Source organism: Drosophila willistoni (genome assembly GCF_018902025.1).
Source record: "Drosophila willistoni isolate 14030-0811.24 chromosome 2R unlocalized genomic scaffold, UCI_dwil_1.1 Seg200, whole genome shotgun sequence".
Classification (NCBI taxonomy): domain Eukaryota; kingdom Metazoa; phylum Arthropoda; class Insecta; order Diptera; family Drosophilidae; genus Drosophila; species Drosophila willistoni.
Window position 1 is genome coordinate 3047068 of NW_025814051.1, and position 22991 is coordinate 3070058.

A 22991-nucleotide genomic window follows, 5' to 3' on the forward strand; every position below is an offset into this window, starting at 1 on the left:
TGAAAGTCGAAAGAACATTTCACTGGACGGCAGAACCACCTTAGATGTTGTAATTTTTACCCCTTTCCCACCACCCCCTCTAACTTACTCGGAATAACTTTCTTCCGCTCTAACAAAAGAAACGAAACCGAAAATCAAGCCCCAAAATGCTAGATGAAATATTTTCAAAATCGTTTACCTCCCCTCTCCCCCCACTAAACTTGATAACGTAAATCCAAATTTAATATTGATGTTGTAATTGAATTTTGAATGTGTGTCTGTGTGTATATTTCTCTGTGTATTTTGCTAGTTAACTTAACTAAATAATAGTAGCAAAAAACAAAAAGAAAAAGCAAAGCAATAAACAAAATTGGAATAAACCATAGCTAATATGCAAGTATATAGTAAAATGACATATATATTTACAATTTGTGTGTGTTGTTTTTGAATTCGATATCGATGTTGGTTGTCTATCGTCTATCTTTCTATGTCTAAACATATATATGCATAGGTATATATCAGCTGATATATACATATGATCAATATCTCTCATGTAGGCATACAAATTGGCTCCAATTTTAATATTCGACCCACCCACCACTCAAAAAAAAAACCATCATCTTGATCCACAAACAAACTAATAATAATAGTATGAAAAAAATAGATTTTTGGTGTTGTTGTATGTGTAAAACATTAAACTAAACTAAATCTGTGTGCTGTCGTTGTTGTTGTTGTCTGTATGTATGTAGTTGCTTCTATATAGCTATATACTTTCCCACCTGCATGCCAATCCCCGCATTCCCTTCCCATCACACTCTTTAATGAACCAAGGCTTTAATCAATGTTTGTTGTTTAAATACAAAAAAAAAAATAAAACTAAAAGCAAAACATTCTGTGTGTTTAAAACTAAGTTAAATATACATATAATTCAATACACAAAAAAAATAAATAAAGAAACCCATATACGAAAATGTAATTGAAAAGCAAAAACGGTGTTAAACACCAAAACACAATAAAATAAAAAGGATGAGAATGTTAAAGAAATGCAACAAGTTTTGCAAATTTTTCGAAAAGTATTTAAAGATAGCGATTGATAGAGAGTTAAAGGAAGAGAGTAGCAAAAAATGGATGGAGCGAAGAGAGCGACTAACGAATTTGTTGTTGCCTAAAACAAAATATAAAAAAGTAGCTAAATAAATGTTTAGGCCGAACCCTAGTGTTACATTAATACATATACTATATGAGAAAAAAAAACATAATAGTAAAAAAACAAACAATTGATAAATTGATATTTTATTGTACCAAATTCCATTGTTGCAAAATTTGTTTGCCATTTAACTGAAACAAAACTCTCGATGTGAGCTAAAATAATATTACTAACAAAAAAGAAAACACTTGACCGATGAAAATGCAATATGGAAAAAACAATTCTTGCTATATCTTGGAAAAGTTGAAAACAAAATTTAATTTGCAAGAGAGCGAGAGAGATCAGTTCAGGTCAAAACATGTGCAATGGAGTTCATTAGATAAACAAAACCAAAAACACACAAAGAGTAAAATCTTAAACATACAAATTTAACTTAATCCACATTGTTGTTGTGATCTGCAGAAAAAAAACAAAACACTAACAAAGAATTACAGAAATCAAATAAAATAAAATAAATGTTCAACCATGAGCGTAAATTTAGTTCTTATTTTTTATTGCCAAAAACAAATTATTTAAAACTTATTCTAGCAGAAAAAAATATAAAACAAACGTATCTTCAACAAAAATTGAAAAATACATTTGTGGAAAAATTAAAGCTTATTTAAATAAAAATTTCGTTATTCGTTATTCAACCACAAATCAGCCCATTTATGACTAGTCTGAATTGAGGTTGCGAAAGCTATAGACTTACTTCTTACACACATGAAATTATACAACATTTGTGGCTAAAATTTCAACACGTTCTTGCTAGCAATTAGTTAAAAGTAGTTTATATAAACAGATTTCTAAAATAAATACGGCAACGCCGTACTTCTTTGCTACCCTTGCAAAAATAACATAAAGCGCATAATTTTTGAAGCAATCGAATAAATCGAATTTTCAAAATATGCCTAAATATTTACATGAATCTAGAAAAAAAAATGTGTTTTGCCTCCAAAAGAATATCTAGGGATGTACGAAATGTTAATTTCAAATATTATCATCATCTTGAATAATTTCTTAACGAAAATTGTGTATTTGGGTCGTTTATATACATACGCCCATCTGACCTGCTTTTGGTGCTTGATATATACATAAATAAAAAAGGTGCCAGTAAAAAAAATCACAGTCACAGCTCACAGATAGCAAAATTTTAGTTATTTTTTTGGTTAAAATCGTTTAAAAGATTAACTAGTTTACATCAAAAATTAACTTTGAAAATGTAAAGTTTTGCAATCTGTTGTTTTTTAGTATTTAAATGAGGACCAAGATAATGATATTCAAAATATTCATGTTTTTAGACACATCAATCAAATATTTTTAAAATTTCTTGTAAACTGTATTGGTGTAGCAACATTTACGCATCAATTGCATCAATGCATCAATTGAAACGAATTTACTACTATCAAGTTCAAAGCCATTTTTTAACATTTTTTGTTATTTTTTAACATTGAAAATCAATGAATTTTGTAAACCAGTGTTATATGATTGTTTTTTTGGTTTTCTTTTGATATCTTTGCAAGGGTAGAAAAATGCAAATGGATTAAAATTTCGCACAAGAACGCATTGAAAAATTGATCGATCTATTGAAGTGTTTAAAGTAACGACACACAAATAGACTTTTGATCTTGATATGATGAAAATTGAGTCTCTTCTTATTTTGATTAGTGGCCATTTTGGAGAGGTTAGTTTACAAAAAAAGTAAAAGTTATTTTACAACACAATTAAATACATACATACATATATACATACAAGGGAAAGGTTAAATAAAAACGTAAAATAGAAAAAATTCACTATAAGGCACCTATTAAAATTGCACTTAATCTATTGTGGAGGGGTCACAACATTTGGACAAAGGCCAAACTAAGTAATGAGCCAAATGCCATGCCCACACTTAAAGCAGCAGCCATTATGGATGAGGCAAGTTCCTTTTCGTGCTGTTTGACACTTCTGCAAGCAAAAGAATAGACAAAATATAATTAAACTTATCGATATATCTAAGTATATATCGCAATTATCAAACCTGGGAGCCATAATGAGCAAAATATTGGTTATATAACCATTGGAGAGGGCAAACAGAATCATCATGGTAATAAATGTGGAATCATGCTTTATTAATGTTGGCATAAAATGATGTTCATTGGTGTTCGAGAATAGAAAACATGGGACGAAAAAAATTCGCGCTATCGTTATCAATAAGGACGTTTCCGCATTGACAGGACGTTCAAACCAACCAGCCAAGAGACGTCCAAAATAATCTCCACAATTGAAAAACAAATAGTTCACAACCGGCAAATAGTAGACATCTGAAAATATAGAAATAATATTAAATTATTAGTTATTAGTAAAGGTTATTTCAAAGTTGATATTTTCTATAAGTGAATTTGATATTAATTAAGAAACTTTCAATAATATTATTCAGAAATAATAAATAAATCCTAAAATTTCAGTAAATTAGTAATTTTTGTGGATTTTTTTGCTCATAGCTTCATATACTGTTAACTGATTGTCTCACGTTTTATACCTTGAAGAGGATAGTATATAATTGGTAATTTTTATCAATTATCTATCTAAATATTTATTACGATGAACGTCTCTTATGGCTATTTTAAGTCATATTATTTAAAAATTTTCTCCCTTTGGAAGGTAACTTCTTTCGGGTTTTAGCTTGCTTTTCAAATAGTCCTTATCAAGGGAATGTTTCAACGGAAAAATCGTTCGCCATAAGTATGATAAAATTTGTAATCAGACTGAATCAGTCTGGATCATATACGATATGCATAAAATCTTTCCAAATAAACTCCAAGAGCTTCTGACAAGTCACAAAAGAACGTACCATTCCCTCAGATTTTATAACTAGCTCTTCTAGCTAATTGAAAAAATATAAAATCATGAACAATTAAGACTCAAAATTCACGATAAATACGTTTCAGACAAATTCTTGTATGTCGAAAAAGCTGTTTAAAACGAATTTGTTTAGGAATCTTCTTCCATTTAATAAGATATAAAACCTTATGATTCGCTATCGATTAGTCTTTATTTTTTAGGAAAAAACAAAACAACACTTTTGAGTGTCTTTATGAACTTTTTCCTATGGTTTTAATAAAAGTTAAACATTTCCTTGAAATAAGACCACTATCTCATCTTAAATCTTGTTTCCTAGCTTTTTTCCTAGTCCCTTAGGAACAAATTCAACTGTAAATGCCTTGCTCATAGTTTCCGATGTAAGATTCAACGCTAATTTTAAGACCATTTCCCCATGTTTTGTGTTGAAAGTCTTGAAACAAAGTATATTAAGGTATTAAGACAGAATGGGATATACAGTGGCGGCAAAAAATTTGAGATATTTTTTTTTGTACCTTAAATTCTGATTTCATTCGATTGTTATTTAATGTAAGTAAAAAGTTTTGACGTGTTAATTTATAGCGTTCAATTGGTCAATCTATTGAGATGATGTTCTGTAAATTTCGTGAGTGTGAGTGAGTTAGTGGCGGAAAGTGACGCCAAATTGGACCCTACGGCCAAATTGACAATTTGTGGTATGCAGTTTATTTTATCTTTAGTACTAGACCTAAAACTTTTTCTTAGAGTCCAACGGCTTACAATCCATTTTACAAGTTTTGAAAATGTGTCTGTTTTTTTGCCGGGTCCGAATTTTGGGGCTTAAAAAAAACCATTAGAGATACGCCCATGAAATTTACAGAACATTATCTCAATAGAATTACCAATTGATGATTTCCAAGTAAGGCAATGTACAATGTATTTATTTTTGAAATTTAAGCTTTATTTAAACCTTCTTAATTGTCATTTAAGCGCGATTTTAGAGCCTACCCAATTCCTATATATTAGATCTTTGAATCAGGATACATTTCGAACATATAACGCAGAAGACTATAGCTCAGAGTATATGAGCGTTTTTAATCTGATATATAATAAGCATAGTTTGCTTTGTTGACAACAAAAATTTAAAGAATGAGTTGAAGATTGCAGTGAAGAGTGGAGATTGCAAACATTAAGTTCAAAAAACTCACTGGCAAAACTAGACTAAAGCGAGCACTTTGTTTTTTGCTGTATATGCAAAGTTTACGACAGCTTTCCGTTTCATGTTATTATTTATCAGCAGCAATAAAAATTGACATACATATATAATATGTCGATAACAGATTGCAAAAAATACACAATGCTTATCCATATGGAAGCCACTTATTGTTGTGCTTATGGGACTTTGATAAAATTCGGTAATACAAAATTAAATCTAGCCAGTGGCAGATAATGGGAGGGGGAACATAAGGGAGATCTTTTCCCCAATTGATTTCTCAAACTTATTTTACCCTCCCGAAACCCTACACCAAGATGCGTCACATCTAAGGGCCTATATATACTGCAAGTGTTTTGTATAAATAATTCACTTTTAGTTAAGTTAATTGTCTGATTAATTTATGCAGTACTTTTCCACTCGATTTGTGTTTGTGTAATTTAATTTTGGGGTATGATGACTCACCAGTCCATTCAGTATGTTGATCAGAATACTCTGATTGCATTAGTACAGTGACTGCCGGATATACGGACAACGTCGTCACATACAGAAGGGCCAGGCAAACGGCATGAATGTAAATCTGGCTAAGCACTTCCCGCATTATCGGCTCAAGTGGCATGCCCCCCGTTTCTTCTTCACCGCCGTGGCGACTATGCGATGGGATCGCACTAATCACTTTGTATTTGTCACCGCCATCCAGATAATATTTGAAATACGGTTGACGGGCCATGGCCAGGTAGCAAACAATGCAAAGGAGTATCAAAACACCGCCAACGATAAAGAATACAAAGGCTGTTATTTTGGGTCCCGTATCGAAGGCAAGTACCAAAATGAATGCCAATGCGGTTAGAATACCACCCAATGCCTGTCCACTGACCACAGCGGTCATATATTGCGACGGAAAGAGACCGGCCACACCGTACAGAGCTCCCGACATGATGGCAGCAGAAACTAAAGAAAACAGACACGGATAATAACCAAATGATCTATCCTAGAATAAATCCATTACTCACTATTTAGGATAACCACAATGCCGAGGGTTATTAAAAAGAACTGCTCCTGCCAGCTATCCGTATTGATCTCCACAAAACCCGTAGTCACACCAAATAGAACACAAATGATCCAAAGGGTTCCCAGCATTTTGGTCCGCAGCGATACATGATGACCATAGATGGCATTGAGTATCAGGAATGTAGTTCCCGATATTGTGGCAGCCAGGGCCAGATCACAGGTGAAACTTTTTTGCAATGGGGTTAGCTCATCATCGGGATCTGTGGAATTGCTCGTTGTGTTACGGAATTTATATTTCCAATACTGCAAAAGAAGGGAGAAAGGAAAAGTGGGTTACGACGAACACTTTGGGCTTGGCTTGGGTTTGGTAGGGGTGAGTCAAAGCAAACAAAGGAAAATCTAAAGACGATAGAGTATATAGTAGTAGTAGGAAAACAACTATAAAACCAAAAGCGAAACAATGCCAAAGTAGATAAGAACAACAATTGTTCTATTTTCTCCGCAACTGCGTTCGAAGTTCAACATAAATTTGTAAAGATGCGGGCTTATAATGTTTGCATTCTATTATATCGAATGACCTTGTTCCCTTCTTGATCTCCTCCTCCCCATCATCATTTGCACTTACATCTTCGGCGGTTACAAAGAAATTCCATGGCGTCATTGTACCAATTCCCAGCAAATAGAACACAATATAGGTAAAGCCCTTCCCCGTAGTGGGCTCATTGGATATAAGGATCACCTGATCCTGATCCTGACATTCAGGGAGAAAATCGTCCTCATCATTAATGGACTGTGGAGCAAAGGCGGGCACAAATCTATCTAGCTGATCATCGTCATCCTCCACATCCTGACTGTGTCCAAGAAGACGTTCACTGTCTTCGTTGTTATCCATTCCGAATCACTTCCTAATTCTTGTTATTCTTCTTCATTGATTCACCCCCAAGCCATCTGTTGCGTCCAGGTGTTAAAATTATTATCTTGTTGTTGTTTTCTTTAATCTCCGTGGAAATGTTTTATTCAGCTTTACGAAAGGTGATAATCAAATTAAAATATTCTTGTTATACGACGGAATGAAAGAATGCGCAACTAGTTACAAAAGCAAACAAAAACAAAAACGAATCTAGTGCTGCAAAACCATCGAAGGAAACATCGATATTTGAAACCATCGAACTCAAAATTATCGATGATTTTTAAGAACACCATTTCTGCATTTTGCTCTGGTCACTCTAAAAGAAAAAGAGGGCGCCACCAGAAATACATTTAAAATTTAGTTTAGCTTACTTTTGTTTTATGTTAGGTTTGTAAACATATTTAAAAAGGAAAATAAACAAATACTAACAATAATAAACAAAAAATATAATAAATTAAATATTCACTACGTGCACTAAATTAACGGACAATTAAAAACAAAATGTGTATTTACTAATTGTTATGGCAGGAAAAATCTACAGATTAAAATTAAATTTCGCCCAACAAGTCTGTGTGAGAAAAAATGCCTTTCATTTCTAAGTTTCTCTGCGTTCCCCTTAAAAAATCACAAAATTAAATCCGTTGTTTTAATTGAATATGTCCAGATCTATAGAATGAATGTATGCTTCCTTATGAGAAGTTGAAGAAAGATGTAAAGATATGAAGATAGATAGATATAATTTATATATATGATATAAAACTGAAAACAAAAAGTCGCTGCATAAATTATGGTTTTTCTATTTTCCAAAAATTATTAAATTAAATATTAAAATTTACATTTTAAAAAACACTTCCAATCGAATAATAAACAACCGATAGCCAAGCATTAATATCGATAAGTACCGCGTATATTTGAAAGTGGGCATTTTGAATTTCACACAATTAACAATTTGTCAGTATTGGGCTGGCATAAAGTAGAACAATAAATTGAAGTTTAATTGCCAGCAACAGCAATAACAGGAACAGCAACAACCAATCTGATGATGAATGAATACAATTTGTATTTAATCAATAAGCACGCCCCGCAGTGTTTTAAATCAGCGCACAGCTTCGCTTTACGGCTTAGCGCCATCGTTGTATGGGCCTCTGTTAGGAAATTTTAATTGGATTTGCATTCGATGGAACTTTGGAGGATGTGCATGCTCCTTAACCAGTTTACACATGGCATCCCCACACTCTCCGAATCCCTACCATCTCTTGCTTACTTTTTCCACTCTTTTGCTCTCGCCTTTAGCCGAACATAAATTTATTTTTAATTTACTTATGCGCGAATTGGCAAGCTCTGCCTTTTACCCTGCGGTTGTTTGATTTGCGAATTAAACTGCATAAAAAGGGGAGCCTCGTTAGCACTGGACAGACAGTTAACACAGGAGAGGAAAATTGTGGATAACCAGTTGGAGAAGTATCTCTCATGAGATGTGATGCGATGGTCCAAGAAGAAGGGAACATTGCAAGTTCGATTATCATCGCAGTGCTAGCAAATTAGATTAGTCCATAATGACTAAGACTGCGACTGAGGTACACAATCCGTTCTGAAAGCTAAGACTCACAACAAGAGGCGTGTCATCTCATTAATTCCGTATAAAGTTTTACTCATCTCTCGGGGCTACCAAATCAATCTCATCGTCTTCCGCTCACCCCAAACAAGACTTGGACCCATTGGCCACACACTCAGCGTCTGTGGGTAATTTAAAAATCACATTAAATTAGTCAGCAAGAAATCACTGCAACGAAACCATCAACAAATCATCTCAAATTAAATTCATTCACCAAGATGGAAAGAAGCTTGGAAAGAAGGTTCATCTCATCTCACCAAACTCAACTCATTCATGGCTTCAACTCCAAAACTGCTTTGGCAATTAATAAAAATGTAAATTCAATTAAATTTATATGACAGCCAGCTGTCAGAAGAGCTCAAATTAAAAATTACTAACAAGACCTGTTCCCAACCAAGCTGCCAAGATCCACTCCAAGTGTGTGCTACTTGACGAAAAGCCTCCGGCTACATCCGTATACATATACATACATATGTATGTATGTATCTGGAGTTTACCTCCAACTTCCAGTGCTTAATTAAAAATCCAACAACATTTGGGTGCTGATGTGATGTAGAGTAGAGTAGAGTGGAGTAGAGTAACTCTGCTCTCCAAGCAAACGGCCAATTCTCATTTGGTTGGACTTCAATTTGAGTGACGTCCAGTGACCACCCGAGGTGCTCATTCGATTGGCCTTTTCTTTTTGGGTAGTTAGTCTGCGTCTGCCAACGCCCAGAATAGAGATGATGTGCACGATGATGAGTTGCAGCTTTTTTACGGCTAAATTGAAATCATTTTAGGTTTACATGGGTGTAGTTGTAGTAGAGGGGATTGGAAACACCAGCAACATTGTAACTCCAAGGTACATTAAAGTTATAGTGTTCACTTGATTATTTGACTTGAATCAAAAGTCAAACAGAGTGATCTTTAAACTTAAAGCCATGCTTTATTTCCTTGATTATTATATTTAGTTTAAAGCTAGCTATATACATTTGAGAGTTTAGACCTATTGTAAATCTTTTCAGCTGAGATATTAGATATTAGAAACTATTTTCTTTGCTTTTTAGATAATTTTTTTTCTCAATCCGTCCTTTTTAAAAATTATCGGGATTTCTGAACGATTTAAAAAGGATGTACATCTCGGTTTAAACGAAGTTTGGCATTTTAAATGGTATTGCATAAATACGCAATTTTAAATAACTTTAAATAAAGAAATACTTTAATTTCAACCCAACTCTTAAAAGAAATGAATATTTTCAGCAAAAATGGCCCAAAAAAATATTGAGTTATGAACATTTTAATACAGTTTAAAAGAATCATTTTAACTTGAATTTTTAAATTATTAAAATTGGCGAATAATAAAGTCCTTAACAATAATAAACTAATTGTTTAAGTTTTTTAACTTAGTTTTATAAAACTAAAGCAAAATTTTTTTTAATATTAATTACCTTAGCTTGATAATTATCCAACTCTCATTAGTTAATGATAGTTAACATGAATACAAACTTAAGAGTAACTACAAAATTTAAAAAAAAAATTGTGTTCATAATAAGTTTTATTTATTAAATGACTGACAACCCAATAATAAGTGATTAGGGCCGCCTCCGGTATCCCCAGAATTTAGCTTAAGCACTAGACTAAGAAAAATATCTCAAACTTGTTGTTAGGCTCTAAGTTAAAAATATATTAAACGCTAAAAAAAAAATTATTATACCATACACCCATAGGGTGAAATGGTATATTAAAGTCGCCAAAATGTATGTAAAAGGAAGAAGGAAGCATCTCCGACCCCACAAAGTATATATATTCTTGAACAGGATCAACAACCGAGTCGATCTAGCCATGTCGGTCTGTCCGTCCGTCCGTCCGTCTGTCCGTCTGTCCGTATGAACACCTAGATCTCGGAGACTGTAAGAGCTAGAGCCACCAAATTTGGTATGTAGACTCGTGTAGTATGTAGAGGTATCAAGTTTATTTCAAATTTTTGCCACGCCCCTTTCCGCCCCCGCAATTTAAAAAAAGCGTTTATCTCAAAAACTATTCCAGATAAAGACACCATATTTGGTATGTATATTCGCTTAGTAAATGCACACATTTTGTATGTATAAAAATTTTGTCACGCCCTTTTCCGCACCCGTAATTTGAAAAACTTTAATATCTCCCGTACCTTATGCAATCAAATTTGGCACACTTAAATTTAATACTAATATCTAGCAAAATACCAAATTTGATCAAAATCGGACAAAAAACAGTCGAGTTATGCATATAAACGTTTTTCCATAAGGCCGGAGTTGGCCGTTGGCTGGTGGGGGCGCTAGGGAGCTCGTATGATTGAGTGAGCGAGATACTAACAATAAGATATGGTTGTAAAAAGCATGTGAAAATGCATTTGTTTAATAAAGTTGAAATATTTGCTTTACTGGTGTATGGTATACCTAAGTCGGCGAGACGACTTACTTACTTCATTTTTTTTTATTTATTTGAAACAAGTAAGGTTATAATGTCCATAGCTGAAATAATGCTATCTGGAATAAAGTTAAGACAATATAAAAAATATTTCTTTTAAAAATAGTTGCCATTATTTGCTTGTGGGTTTTAATTTATTTTATTTCTATTTTTTTAGTGTTTTTTTCCCCATCATGGTCAGCTTGCCAACACTGATATGCTGAGACTAAGTGGAATAATCACTCACACAAGGAGTTGAAAAGTTGAGAAGATTTCGCTAATAGCGGAAGCCCATTGAGAGAAGACTGAAGCGGAGGCGGAAAGAGGATGTACCTGGTCCTGGGTCTGTTCCAGGACTGTTGAACCGCCTAATAATTAATAAATTAAAAACAAACTAACACGCACATGACGATGAACAGAGGTCAAATTAGGCAACGGCAAAGGATAATCAAATGCTGATTTATGGCAATTTTTATGTTTGTTTGAAACTCCGAACCAACTTCCGGTGGTCGAAGCGTCAGCTGTGTGAGGTCCTGGAACCCTCATCTCTGTAAGAGTATGTGTGTGAAAATTAGTAGCTAATTTGCCTTGTCATCATTATCGTATGTTGTGCAAACATTTGTTCGTCTCGGACATTTGAAACGAAAAAAGAGTTTCAGTCTGTCTGACAGTTTGGGCAGATCGTTTGGGACAGACTGGTTAACTCGACTTTATGTCTGTGGATGGTTATTAATTGAATTTTATGCTATTTACAAGACATTCGGAAATTTACATTGTAATGATCTTGTCTTAGCTTAAGTTGGTGTCTATAAAATATTTTCCTTTTGCTAAACAAGCAGCCGCCAAAAATATTGTGAACATTCCCAATTAAGAGACGAATTATGCATATTCATGTCGGGGGGACCATGATCAGCGATGATGATCAATGATCGACGAGTGGGCGTGTCGATGTCTAAAGACCCTAAAAAACAAAAAAAAAAAGACAACAATGCTATTCAAAATTATGCAAACTATCTATTAATATGACCAACATATCGAAATGATTATGGCTTATAATTAAAAGGTAGATTGTGAGAAATCAAAAGACTTGGGCAACGAACTTGTTTTGCTTATTTCGCTTGAGTCAACAACTTTATTGCGGAAATTCATCTGGACAAGGCGATGCCATAAATTAATTCATAATTCGGCAAACTAATCAAATTAATTAATAAGTAGCCAAAATAATTAATGAGGCAAAAATATCTATGTGGCTTTTTCTTATTATTTTTTTTTTCTTTCAATTTCTGTTAGCAATTAGCAGCATTCAGTTAAATCACAATAATTTGATTTCGTTTCCGTTTCCACAAGTTCAATGACAGCCACAAAAAAAAAAAAAAAAAAATTGCTTTTTAAACTAAAAAAGAATTAGCAATAACAGAAAAAGAAATTACTCTAATCAAATGTCTGACCTTAAGCAACGAACCTTTTTCCTTGTCTCTCTGTCTGTGTCTTTTTTGGCTTTTATTCTGATAATGCGTAAAATGAATGAAGTTTAATCATATTAGAGGCAATTTTCTTTGGTTTTGGTACGTGAGGATTGCTGATTTTATTGCAAATTGTTTTCGATTTCGACGAAACAGGAAGAAGACGAAAAAGATTAACAAAACGAACAGCAAGAAGTGTGCATGTGAATGGAAATTCAATTTTTTGGAAAGAAAAAGAAAAACCAGAGGGCCGGGGCTAACTTCGACCACGTCAAAGTTTGTATACCCTTGCAACTTTTATGGTAACTCTTTCCTTACCTATAGCCATTAAAATGGAAAAACGTTTAAGCTAACAAGGTTAATGTTTGCGAAAGAACGGCCTACAATCTTAGCATAGAAAATAACGAAGATATTGATCAAAGTCACTATTTTCCACCGATCGTTCCTATGGGAGCTATATGATATAGTAACCCGATCTTTATCAAATTCGGCACAGTCATTAACAGATATATTAAACTAACAAATGTTTAATTTAAAATCGATCGCGTCAAAAGTAACGAAGTTATTGACAAAAGTCACTGTTTTCGAAAGATCGTTCCTATGGGAGCTATATGATATAGTCACCCGATCTTGATCAAATTTGGCACAGTCGTTTATATGTGTAATTGACTCACCAATATTAAATTTCATGACAATAGCAGAAAATAACGAAGTTATTAAGAAAAGTCACTGTTCGTGACTTTGCGGTTTGTATGGGAGCTATATGATATAGTGGTCCGATCCGGCTGAATCCGAGATATACAACGCCTGCAGTATATACAAGCCTACATGCAAAATTTCAACTCTGTAGCTCTAACGGTCTAGGAGGAGTTTGCGTTGATCCAGACGGACGGACAGACGGACAGACGGACGGACGGACGGACGGACGGACGGACGGACATGCCTATATGAACTCGACTCGTCATGCTGATCAAGAATATATATACTTTATATGGTCGGAAATGCTTCCTTCTATGCGTTGCACACTTCTGACCAAAATTAATATACCCTTTTTGCAAGGGTATAAAGATGGGGGCAAACAAAAAAACAAAAAGACGAGTAAAACCTTTAGGCTGATTTAAATGCAATTTCAATTTTTTGTTTTGTTTTTTTGAGTAGACACTTCAGTGTTCGAGAGTATTAAAAATTCAATAGGTTTACATATCAATTTGGCCAGCATGTCAGAAAATAAATTGCATTATTTAACCCATTCATTCATATCACAAAAATTTTGCACGCGAATTCGAGTATGTGCAAAATATTTTCGCGCCCCGTGCGCTAATCAAATTTATTACAAAAAACGGCGAAAAAAAAACCAAACTTTACCATAAGAGTAGTAGAAAAAAAAAACAAAAAACTTATTCAATTACCAACTTTTCTGTCTCATATGCATTCAAATTAAATTATGCTACAATACCAAAGCAACAGCAACAACAATCAGAACAATTTGGTCATGGCAATTACAGCAATAAAGCCGCCAAACACGAATCGCGTGCAAAAACAATTTAAAAAACAATCAGAATCAGCTCTGCCAATGGCACCATAAAAAATATATATAACCAAACGAAAAGACCAAGACCTCAACCATGGCGGAATGAAATACGAGTTATGTATGCTTGTATGTAAGTATGTATGATGTATACATAAGCTTACATACATAGCTTGTGGACTCCACCCACACAGATACCGGGCAGATCGAGACAGGCGACCACTTTAACACTTACCCCAAAATGGTAAAAGTTTAAGTAAACAAATGTTGAGTGGAACTGGAAGGTTTGCCAATGTTTTGTATTTAGATGGGCACATCTATACCCTAACTTAAACATGGGGAATATCGGCTTCTTTGTAAAGTTAAAGAAGAAACTTTAATTGTTTAAAATTGAAACTACAGCGAAGTAGTTTCTATTGTTTGCTAAGATTATTCTGATATGATTTCTCACTTGGTTGACAACAGAAGTTGGAAAGTTTTTTATTTACTCTAGACAGGTGATCAATACTAGAAAAGGTATTCTACTTGTGAAATTCAGATTTCAATAGTTTCATAGTATATATATACAAATATATAATTTTGCACATATGTTTTGTTGTGACTATAAGTAAGACAAACAAGAAGTATATTTGCATAAAAATATGTGCAAAAATTTATTATTTGTATGAGGCGTTGAAATTTGAAATATTTAAGCTTTCAGGAAAAAAAAGTTTGCGAAAATATTTTTTGTCTTTTGTTTTAAACGGCAAAAGATGAGATGACCACATTTACGGCAAACAAATCAAACGAAAGCTAAAAGTAGTTTGCTCTATTTTTTTATTAAAGCTCCAAAATGTTTTTAAAGAGAGTCCTTATTGAATTAGAAGAGATTAAGAAACTTTACTCATTCTTTAGGAAAACGAATTATTCTAACATACCAATGCAAAAGCCTTTATAACATATGCGAATTGTATTTTTGAAAAACCTAACAGAAATATGGGCATTTTCGAAATCACTCAAACGACATTCGAAAGAAAATTACATTTTATGCAGTTCATCACTAACAATTTTTTAAAGTTTGTTTGTTTACTAGTTTAAGATTATTTATTATGTTTTACCTGATATTAAATAATTATACCACTTTTAGAATATGGATCCCTATTTTAAATTGCAAAAACATATTAAAAAGCCTCTTATTTTATTGTACATGTATTAATTATTGAATTCTTAGAGTAAAATAGAAAGTTCAAATTTAAACAAAAAGACGATGAAGAAGCTTGGATGTGATGATGTTAAAGTTTTAATGATTGCTATTTTAAAATCGTTAATTTTTCTCGAATAAGTTTATTCCTAAAAATATTTTTGTAATTTTAAAGATTTTTCTATTTTATGAGAAATTTCACGCTAAGACTTCTTTCAAAATATTTTTTATATATTTGTACTGAGATCGAAGTTTTCCTTGTCAGCTAAATGTTATGGAAGTCTTATCCCATCCCATGTCAAAAACTTTTATACGAAGTTTTACTCCAGTAGCTTTCTAATTGAGCCCTGAAGTTAATTCGCACAGACGGACATATAATGACTCGGGCTATAATGACTCGGATGATCAAGAACACATATAGTTTGTGTGTAAAACTAGATTGGTGTTTATTTGGTATAATTTTTGTTTAATGTCAATAGTTAAAAAGATTTGAACAACAAATTATTTATATATTATTAAAGACAAGTCATTACCTATTTCTGAAGAAACAGTTCTTAACAGTTTGTTTTATTTCAAACTTGTGAAAAGACATTAAGAAAGCCTATAACATTCATGGTATCGAATTTAGTTTACAATTAGTTAACTTTGTTTTAGTTGAAATAATCTATCTAATTTATTCGACTATTTTTTCATTAATATATTTTTTCAGTGTTAACATAGATTACAAGATAGAAAACGCAAAATTTTATAGACACGCTTTCAATTAATTGCCATTTTAAGTCTAATAATGGCCATCAACTAAGGTCAAAATGTGATTTTAACTTTTTACGATCTTACCATTTATTAATATAATACAAATATATAATAAATTAATGTCCTTATTTGTTGCTTTTTAGTTTTGATTAATTATTCTTAAGACCTCGAGACAATTAGTTAACTGACGTAGTTATTTTTAGTATATTTCTAAGTCGACCCACAACTGAAAGTTCTTTTTATATTTGCCCCCATGTCTACGGTTATTCGTTTCATTTTGATTTCATGTAAATTGCCTGTCGACGACAACAACACCAACACCAACAATAACAACAACGAGAGAAGCAATAACATTGAGTAAACTTCTCATACAAACACGCGACGTATCCAATGCCTAATCGCCCTGCTCCTATTGGCTGAAGGCTCTAAATTCAGGGGCGGAGCTTGTCATAAATGCTAGAGCGAGCAAAAGAGGTTAGTTACAACAACCCAAGCCAAGGCAAGGCAAGGCAAGGTAAAAGGTGTGCAGATGAAGCAAAGGAAACAGGTGTCGCCAATACAATTTACACAAATTGCAAGGGCAAATGGGCAAGATCCATGTTAAGACACTCATTAGATTGAATGGCACGATTGAAGACGGAATGGACCAAATGCCGACGGCAAATGATTCATTGAAATAATCGATAGATATGGGAATGAGAGACAAAAGTTAAAGCAAATTATTGATTTTACTCTCTTAATCAAATGTTAATTGAATATGCACTACTCAAATGACTGTCAACTTGTTATGTCCACACTCTCCATACTAAGTAGTTTGGCCAACTGACACCTTGTGATCCGGAGTTCTTTGTGAAGAACTTGTTTGGCATAGGCCTATATATAGTTGGTGATGTATAGAGCAAAACCAGAATGCCAATCATGCGTCAATTTGATGAGGCCAATGGCCATATTGATATCACTAAGAAAGAGAGAGAGGGACAAGTTAAGATCTCTGTCAATGCGTTTGACGAGTTGATTTTAGCAATTGACATGACAGTCGATCCTTATGCAGGAATAACTCCATTTGAAGTTCTACATACTCATTCCCATTCGTATTCCCATTTCCATTCCCATTCCTATTCCTATTCCCTAGTGACTAATGCCAGTAAATCGAATGGAATGATATAAAGTGGGGACGAAAGTGAGGGCATTCTTCGCTTATCTCAACATGTGTTTCGGTTCGATTCGGTTTCGTTGATTTTTATGGCTCAACGTAAACACAAAGCTGTGATAAAAACCATTTACAATTTATTAACGTGTTCGAATTAGTGTCTTGTGTGAGTATCTTTCGTCTGAGATTTATATGGGTGGCCATGACTCATGTTCCAGTTTTGATCTAATTTGGCTATAACAATATCTAACTTTGAGTATACTCTACTCTACTTGCTTGCCCTACTGTCTCGACTTGCCTTATCAGCCGCCAATTCAATTAACCAAACAATCAATTATGATTTGTCACGCGAGCATTGGAAAATAAGTTGAAATATTTTGTTTTTTTTTTTGTTCTTTTGGTTTCGGTTAGAGACTTGCGATAGGACAATTTCTAGTTATTCTCATTCTTATCGCATCATATGAGCGCGGGTCTATTCGTTTTATGTTTGACATTTCTTAATTATTGATTCAATGTTTTCGCTACCTTTTGAAGATTGAAACATATGTTTCGGTTTCGAAGTCGTTTCAATCATCAAACGGAAATGAAATTAATTGGAAAAATGCGTAAATCAAACCGAATTTTTTCCTTTTGTTGTTGTTGTTCTTGTTTTTTTTTTTCATTGCAAATACATAGATTATTTTGAGAGTAGAAAAGACAGATGAGATGTAAAATTCATATCGCATTGCTTAAGAATTGAGGTTGCTTCGGTCTATCGTTCAAAACTATAATTCTGCACAATTATTTTTATCTCCTATCTATATGTGTACATATGTATGTAGTTAAAAATTTCATAAAGTTAATGTCTTTTTATTAAAAATTATCAGTTAAGTTATTGATAAAAGCGGATCTATGGTTAAAAAATGAACCTTGTACTCTGCAATGCACAGCCCAAGATAAGAAATAATTCTCGATGCAAATTTAATCGATAACAGATTGGTAAGCTGTAATACGATCACTAATAAATTTTGTGAACACAATAAACACATTTCCAGCATACTTGCATACTTTAAGGGGCAATGTTTTAGCATTTCATAACCCTTAATAAGTTGTTATAAAAATAACTAGAAATTTTTATAAATAGGATGTTCAAAAATATATGTATAAACATTTTCTACATATTATAAGCAAGTGCCAAAATTTGGAATCGGCAAAAAATAAAGACATACATATATCCAAAATTTTAGAAATCAACAATACACTTTTGTACTTTAAAATTAAATTTAGAGCTAATTGCAGATCAAAATTTTGTCGGTATACATATTTTTGGGTTCTTGGACTTGACTAAGTTTAATGTCACTAATTGATTCTAAAATATTATATTTCTCTGAATAAAAATGGCCATAAAATGAAAGTTATTTTTCATTAAAATCGGCTAAAAGTTAGATGAATTTCAAATTGCTAACTACTACCTGTAAGAGGCAATGAAAAATATCTTATCGTAACTAATGTTCTAATATTAAATTATTTAATTCATACATATTTTTTGGTGTAGAAACAAAATAGATGCATACAAAGAATTATGGCTTTCAATCCTTGCAATATCTTAATATATATAAATCTCGTGTCACAATGTTTGTCCTCAATGGAGTCCTAAACCACTTAACCGATTATAATAAAATTCGCACACCATGTGCAGTTTGATCTAACTTGAGAGATAGGATAGTTTAAATCTCAAATTATAGTCGCAATTTTAATGTTTCAAAAGCGGGCACAGTATACATATGTAAAATTTTGCAACCTTCTTTTCATGAATATGACTTGAAATCACAGTTTAAATAGTTCTAACTAGATTAGTTGTATATCAAAAGAAAAATATCTGTATAAAAAGTAAGCCAAGAATCATGTGTTCCTATATATGTCACTTGGTAGGATAGTTCTAGTGGGAAGCAAACGAAATTGTCTCACTCTCTAGTTTTGAACCAAAGCAAGAATAACATTTTTACTGCCGAAAATTTTTCATTTAAGCAATTTTTTAAAAATAGTTAGAAAATGTTTCGATTCTTTGCTCGCGATGCTGCAGTGTGCACGGGTCGTAATTTGTGCCGAGCCTATTCAAAGGAGGTGCGCTTTGGACCCGAGGTGAGAGCTTTGATGATACGTGGCGTCGATATTCTCGCTGATGCTGTGGCCGTCACTATGGGTCCGAAGGGTCGTAATGTTATTGTCGAACGTCCCTGGACATCGCCAAAGATAACCAAAGATGGCCATACTGTGGCAAGGTCCATTTCTCTGAAGGATCAACACATGAATTTGGGTGCCAAGCTGGTGCAAGATGTGGCAGAGAATACGAATCAGTCGGCTGGAGATGGCACCACAACAGCCACTGTGCTGGCTCGTTCCATAGCCAAAGAGGGTTTCAGTTACATTTCACGTGGCGCTAATCCTGTGGAGATTCGGCGTGGTGTAATGTTAGCTGTGGATAATGTAAAGCAGTCGCTCATCGAGATGTCCCAGCCCGTGCAGACACGCGAGGAGATTCAACAAGTGGCCACCATATCGGCGAATGGTGATGCTGAGATTGGCCGCTTGATTGCTGACGCAACGGAACGTGTGGGTCGCAAGGGCACGATTACAGTTAAAGAAGGAAAACGCCTCAAGGACGAATTGCTTATCACTCAGGGTCTATGTTTCGACAATGGCTATATATCACCGTTCTTTGTCAATAGCCCGAAGGGTTCAAAAGTCGAGTTTGCCAATGCCTACGTTTTGTTATCGCTAAAGAAGATTACTTCGATCTCCAAAATTGTCAAAGGTCTGGAGTACTCGCTGCGCGAACGTCGCCCATTGGTGATCATTGCCGATGACATTAGCGGTGAAGCTTTGAATGCCTTGGTATTGAACAGACTTAAACTAGGTCTGCAGATTTGCGCTGTGAAGGCTCCCAGCTATGGAGATTATCGCAAGCAGCTTATTTTCGATATAGCCGCAGCCACTGGAGCCACAGTCTTTGGAGATGATATAGACTATGCCAAAATTGAGGAAGCCAAAATCGAGGATTTGGGTCAGGTGGGCGAGGCCATCATAAGCAAGGATATCACTATGTTATTGCAGGGACAACCAAAGCCTAATATGCTGGAGAGACGTATTCAACAGATTCAAGATGAGATTCAAGATAAACGTACAAAAGCCGAGCATCGAGCTCGTCTACGTGAACGTCTCTCTGCCTTGACCAAGGGTGTGGCTGTCCTACACATCGGTGGCCAAAGCGAGGTGGAGGTAAGTGAGAAAAAGGATCGTGTAATTGATGCCCTTAATTCCACTAGAGCGGCCATTGAAGAGGGAATCGTTCCCGGAGGTGGCACTGCTTTTCTACGCTGCATACCACAATTGGAGAGCCTCGTGCCAGGAAGTCAGGACTTGCAGCAGGGCATTAATATTGTTCGCAATGCTCTGCGTATGCCTTGCATGACCATAGCCCGTAATGCAGGAGTCGATGCTGCCAGTGTTGTGGCCAAGGTAATGAATCGCAAAGATGACTATGGCTACGATGCTTTCCGGGATGAGTATGGAATGCTCTATGACAAAGGCATCATTGATCCGACAAAAGTGATGCGTACAGCCATTACGGATGCTGCTGGAGTGGCCTCTCTTCTGAGCACCACCGAAGTGGTCATTACCGATGCTCGAAATGAAGATCTTCTAGCCAAATTGGCTCGAGCTGGCGGTGGCATGGATGAAATGGCTGGGATGGGAGGAGGAATGGGAGACATGGAAGCACTGGCAGCTCTGGGTGGCATGGGAGGCATGGGTGGCATGGGTGGAATGGATGGATTTGACGATATAATGGATGCCATGGGAGGTGGTGCTTCTGATGGCGGTGCCAGCGCCAAAGATCTAAACGAAATTGTCAAAAATATACCCGGCATGGAAGATGTCACTGTCAGTGATATAGACAGCAGCCAATTTTAATCATCGTCTGCGCAGTAGTTAATTAAAAATAATTTTATGCTTTGTGTGACAAAATTATTGAACATTTTATGATTCTCAGATCAGAACTGTCCTATGAATGAATAATAAATGAAAAATTTTAAATTGTGAAAGATAATGGAGATCTCAAACTCAACCATCGACTGACACGTACAATCGGTGACCTAGTGAACCTAACTCTTGTAATGCTATCAATAATTAAGTGCTGCTGCCACCTCGTACAGACAGAGGAAGGCACCACAAACGCATTCTTAATAAGCTTTGCTTGCTGCATAAATTTCTACTCAAAATGAAAAAAAAAGGAATTCCATTTTGCGAAATAGTTTTCATGGCATGGACGACATTTGAATACTCTTTAGGAGTTTAGGAATACGAAGGGATTTCAGGGATATCTAGATCTTAAGGAAACATGAATTATGAAATCTCATTGACGGAATCAGAGGGGGGGAGTCTGGGGCTCTTGATTCTCTCCGAAAACTCAATATTTTATATAATTTTTAACTTTTATATCTTTTTATTAACCTGTTACAACTCTCTATTTTACCAACTAGGAAATCTTCGAAGTGGTTGGAAAATTTTGATAAATTCCAAATCTATAAAAATGAACCCTCGAAAATTTTGGTTTTCTGATCGTACACCCCCAGGAAAGTATTTTTCAGATCTGTTCATGTGACAACTTTTTTAGATAATTCAATTTAATTCGGTTTAAATATTAGCTTTAAACAACATTAAATTACAAGATTCCATATCCAAAAAATGCAATAAAACTCCCATTTATAAATCTTAATTTCTATAATTTGTTTGTCCATGTGAAGGGAAATGAAAGCTAAAGCATAAGTGCCCTGAGCTAAATTTTAAGTACTCCCCGGTAACAGTTTTAAGAGGTTGAAATTGGTCTTTTATATCAAGTTAGAAGCAGCACTTTGGATAATATTTTAAAGTATTTTTCTAATTCGATCTTAGACATATGTACTTTGTTGCCTGATCAATTAAACAAAATTAATGCTTGTATTAAATAAGTGATGGAATTCCTTTTCCAGCATATGCTGATTCGCTTTTTGATCTTATGTCCTTACGCCTGGTCCCTTTTGACCTTTTTTAAACAAACTGTCTCCAAGGGAGGCCCTTAGTGGTTATACCCTAATCTGGAAATAAGTTTTTGGTTTGAAAACGAGGCTGCACACGCAATGCAAAAATCTTGTTGCAAGTTGGATGTAACAAGGCGGTCGAATGGCGAAATGGCCACGGAACGAACATGTGCAAATACGCATGCGTAATTATTGAAACAAGTTAATTACTGATGGAAGGTGGAAGGCCTTTCGAGTGACTTTAGTTATTTTTTTTTTGGTCGCCTTGGCGGTGGCGGTAACGCGGGTGCAAGTCAATGTCTGTGACTGGCCATATAGCCAATTCCAATTGCAACTTCGTGTTTCTTAATATATGCAAGACAACGCATTCCAATGTTGGGTTTGGGCTTCTGGGTTTGGGTTTGGGTTCGCGGTTTGGTTTTGGTTTTGGCATGGGCTTGTTGCCATGGTTGTTGGGCATCCTTTTATGGCCAAGACCCAAAATGATGCGTTGGCATGGTGTACCATTGGCACAGGTCCTGTCCATACAGCTGCAGCTGCAGCGTGATCAAAGTGTGAAATGACTTGTTGCTGTGTGATACCTGAATACAAATTGCTTGATGCCTTCGATCGATCCTCGCCGTTCTCTATCAAGATAGCCTTAATTAAGTTGTTGGCGGGGTTTTGGACTTGACTTGGCTATCTGTCCGACTCGATGGC

At 34.7% G+C, this 22991-nt stretch overlaps 2 protein-coding genes across 2 annotated transcripts; one reads left to right on the forward strand and one right to left on the reverse strand.

Annotated features, from left to right (window-relative positions):
* Positions 1 to 1751: 1751 nt before the first annotated feature.
* Positions 1752 to 7322, reverse strand: LOC6641657 (equilibrative nucleoside transporter 1). The gene is made up of 5 exons (XM_002064470.4): positions 6838 to 7322; positions 6215 to 6515; positions 5667 to 6152; positions 3189 to 3471; positions 1752 to 3115 (listed from the first exon to the last, which is right to left on the reverse strand). Exons 1-5 carry the CDS (start codon positions 7102 to 7104, stop codon positions 3004 to 3006), a joined length of 1449 nt encoding a protein of 482 aa, XP_002064506.1. The 5' UTR covers positions 7105 to 7322; the 3' UTR covers positions 1752 to 3003.
* Positions 7323 to 19143: 11821 nt separating this feature from the next.
* Positions 19144 to 21317, forward strand: LOC6641635 (60 kDa heat shock protein homolog 1, mitochondrial). The gene has a single exon (XM_002064469.3). It carries the CDS (start codon positions 19267 to 19269, stop codon positions 21184 to 21186), a length of 1920 nt encoding a protein of 639 aa, XP_002064505.1. The 5' UTR covers positions 19144 to 19266; the 3' UTR covers positions 21187 to 21317.
* Positions 21318 to 22991: the final 1674 nt, after the last annotated feature.

Coding starts and splice junctions, on each gene's coding strand:
- LOC6641657 (XM_002064470.4), bottom strand. CDS start 7,104: ATGGATAACAACGAAGACAGTGAACGTCTTCTTGGACACAGTCAGGAT. Junction 3,472..5,666: donor TCAACATACTGAATGGACTG/GTGAGTCATCAT, acceptor CTATATTTTCAG/ATGTCTACTATTTGCCGGTT. Junction 3,116..3,188: donor TTGCTCATTATGGCTCCCAG/GTTTGATAATTG, acceptor TTTTGCTTGCAG/AAGTGTCAAACAGCACGAAA.
- LOC6641635 (XM_002064469.3), top strand. CDS start 19,267: ATGTTTCGATTCTTTGCTCGCGATGCTGCAGTGTGCACGGGTCGTAAT.